This window comes from Kryptolebias marmoratus, linkage group LG19 (genome assembly GCF_001649575.2).
Source record: "Kryptolebias marmoratus isolate JLee-2015 linkage group LG19, ASM164957v2, whole genome shotgun sequence".
NCBI lineage: Eukaryota > Metazoa > Chordata > Actinopteri > Cyprinodontiformes > Rivulidae > Kryptolebias > Kryptolebias marmoratus.
The window spans coordinates 215,036-216,115 of NC_051448.1; the positions used below are offsets into that span (position 1 = coordinate 215,036).

The 1,080-nt window shown below is 47.8% G+C and overlaps 1 protein-coding gene across 2 annotated transcripts in view; it reads right to left on the minus strand.

Annotated features, from left to right (window-relative positions):
* cnksr3 (cnksr family member 3) overlaps positions 1 to 1,080 on the minus strand; it is a 27,619-nt gene that overhangs the window by 6,235 nt on the left and 20,304 nt on the right. The window contains exons 7-9 of one of the 2 annotated variants that reach the window (XM_017438274.3): positions 722 to 781; positions 590 to 658; positions 173 to 319 (exon numbers count right to left, since the gene is read on the minus strand). In XM_017438274.3, coding sequence (XP_017293763.1) covers positions 173 to 319; positions 590 to 658; positions 722 to 781 — 276 coding nt within the window. The remainder of the gene's footprint in view (positions 1 to 172; positions 320 to 589; positions 659 to 721; positions 782 to 1,080) is intronic. The other variant, XM_037981564.1, reaches the window with a different exon arrangement.

A 1,080-nucleotide genomic window follows, 5' to 3' on the forward strand; every position in this document is an offset into this window, starting at 1 on the left:
AGAGTCACTGACACACCTGAGGAAGAGTCACTGACACACCTGAGGAAGAGTCACTGAAACACCTGAGGAAGAGTCACTGACACACCTGAGGAAGAGTCACTGAAACACCTGAGGAAGAGTCACTGAAACACCTGAGGAAGAGTTTGTTGAAACACCAAAATCACCTCCTTACCTGTACCAGCGGTGGTCTCCAGCGCAGGTTTTTCAGTGGAGCAGGTGTGAATCCAGATGTTCCACACGGTCTCTTCTTCAGCACCAAGGCCACGCTTCCAGACTCCAACCGCAGTTTCTCAACCAGGTGTTTCAGCTGCCAGCCGACCTGGACCAATCACAGTTTCATTCATTACTAGAAGTTAGAAAGTTTTCTGGAACCTGCAGCTGGTTTGCGTAGCTTAGCTTAGCATAAAGGCTGTAAACAAAGGGAAACTGCTAGCCTAGTTCTCTGACCACCGATGTCAGAAACAAACCGGAATTGTTCCATGCAATGTTCTCCAGGTGTTTGTCTTGTCCCTTAGACAGACTCCAGTTTTTTAGGCTGCAGCTTGGTCTTCATCACAGGTAAAGAATGGCTGGAACAGTTCAGACTCACCACCGTCTGATTGTTGACCTGAATAACTTCATCTCCAGGGTGGATCCTCTGGGTTCTTTCTGCAGGAGACTGGAGAACAGATGGGACATCAGCAGACAGAACATCAGCCAACAAAACATAATCTCAACTTACGTTCTCTGTGGTTCCTGTGATGACATGAAGACCATCATACGTAGATTTGATGTAAAATCCCTGAAAGATAAAACAGAACAGAAACTGTTCAAGGAAATCTGGAACCCTCACAAGGTACCTGCAGATGTGCCGTCTCAGGTTTCTGCTTCAGGACTTACACCTGACGAGTGTTCCTGGTTCTACACTGACTGGTGTTCCTGGTTCTACACTGACTGGTGTTCCTGGTTCTACACTGACTGGTGTTCCTGGTTCTACACTGACTGTGGATCCTGGTTCTACACTGAGCGGCGTTCCTGGTTCTACACTGACTGGTGTTCCTGGTTCTACACTGACTGGTGTTCCTGGTTCTACACTGACTG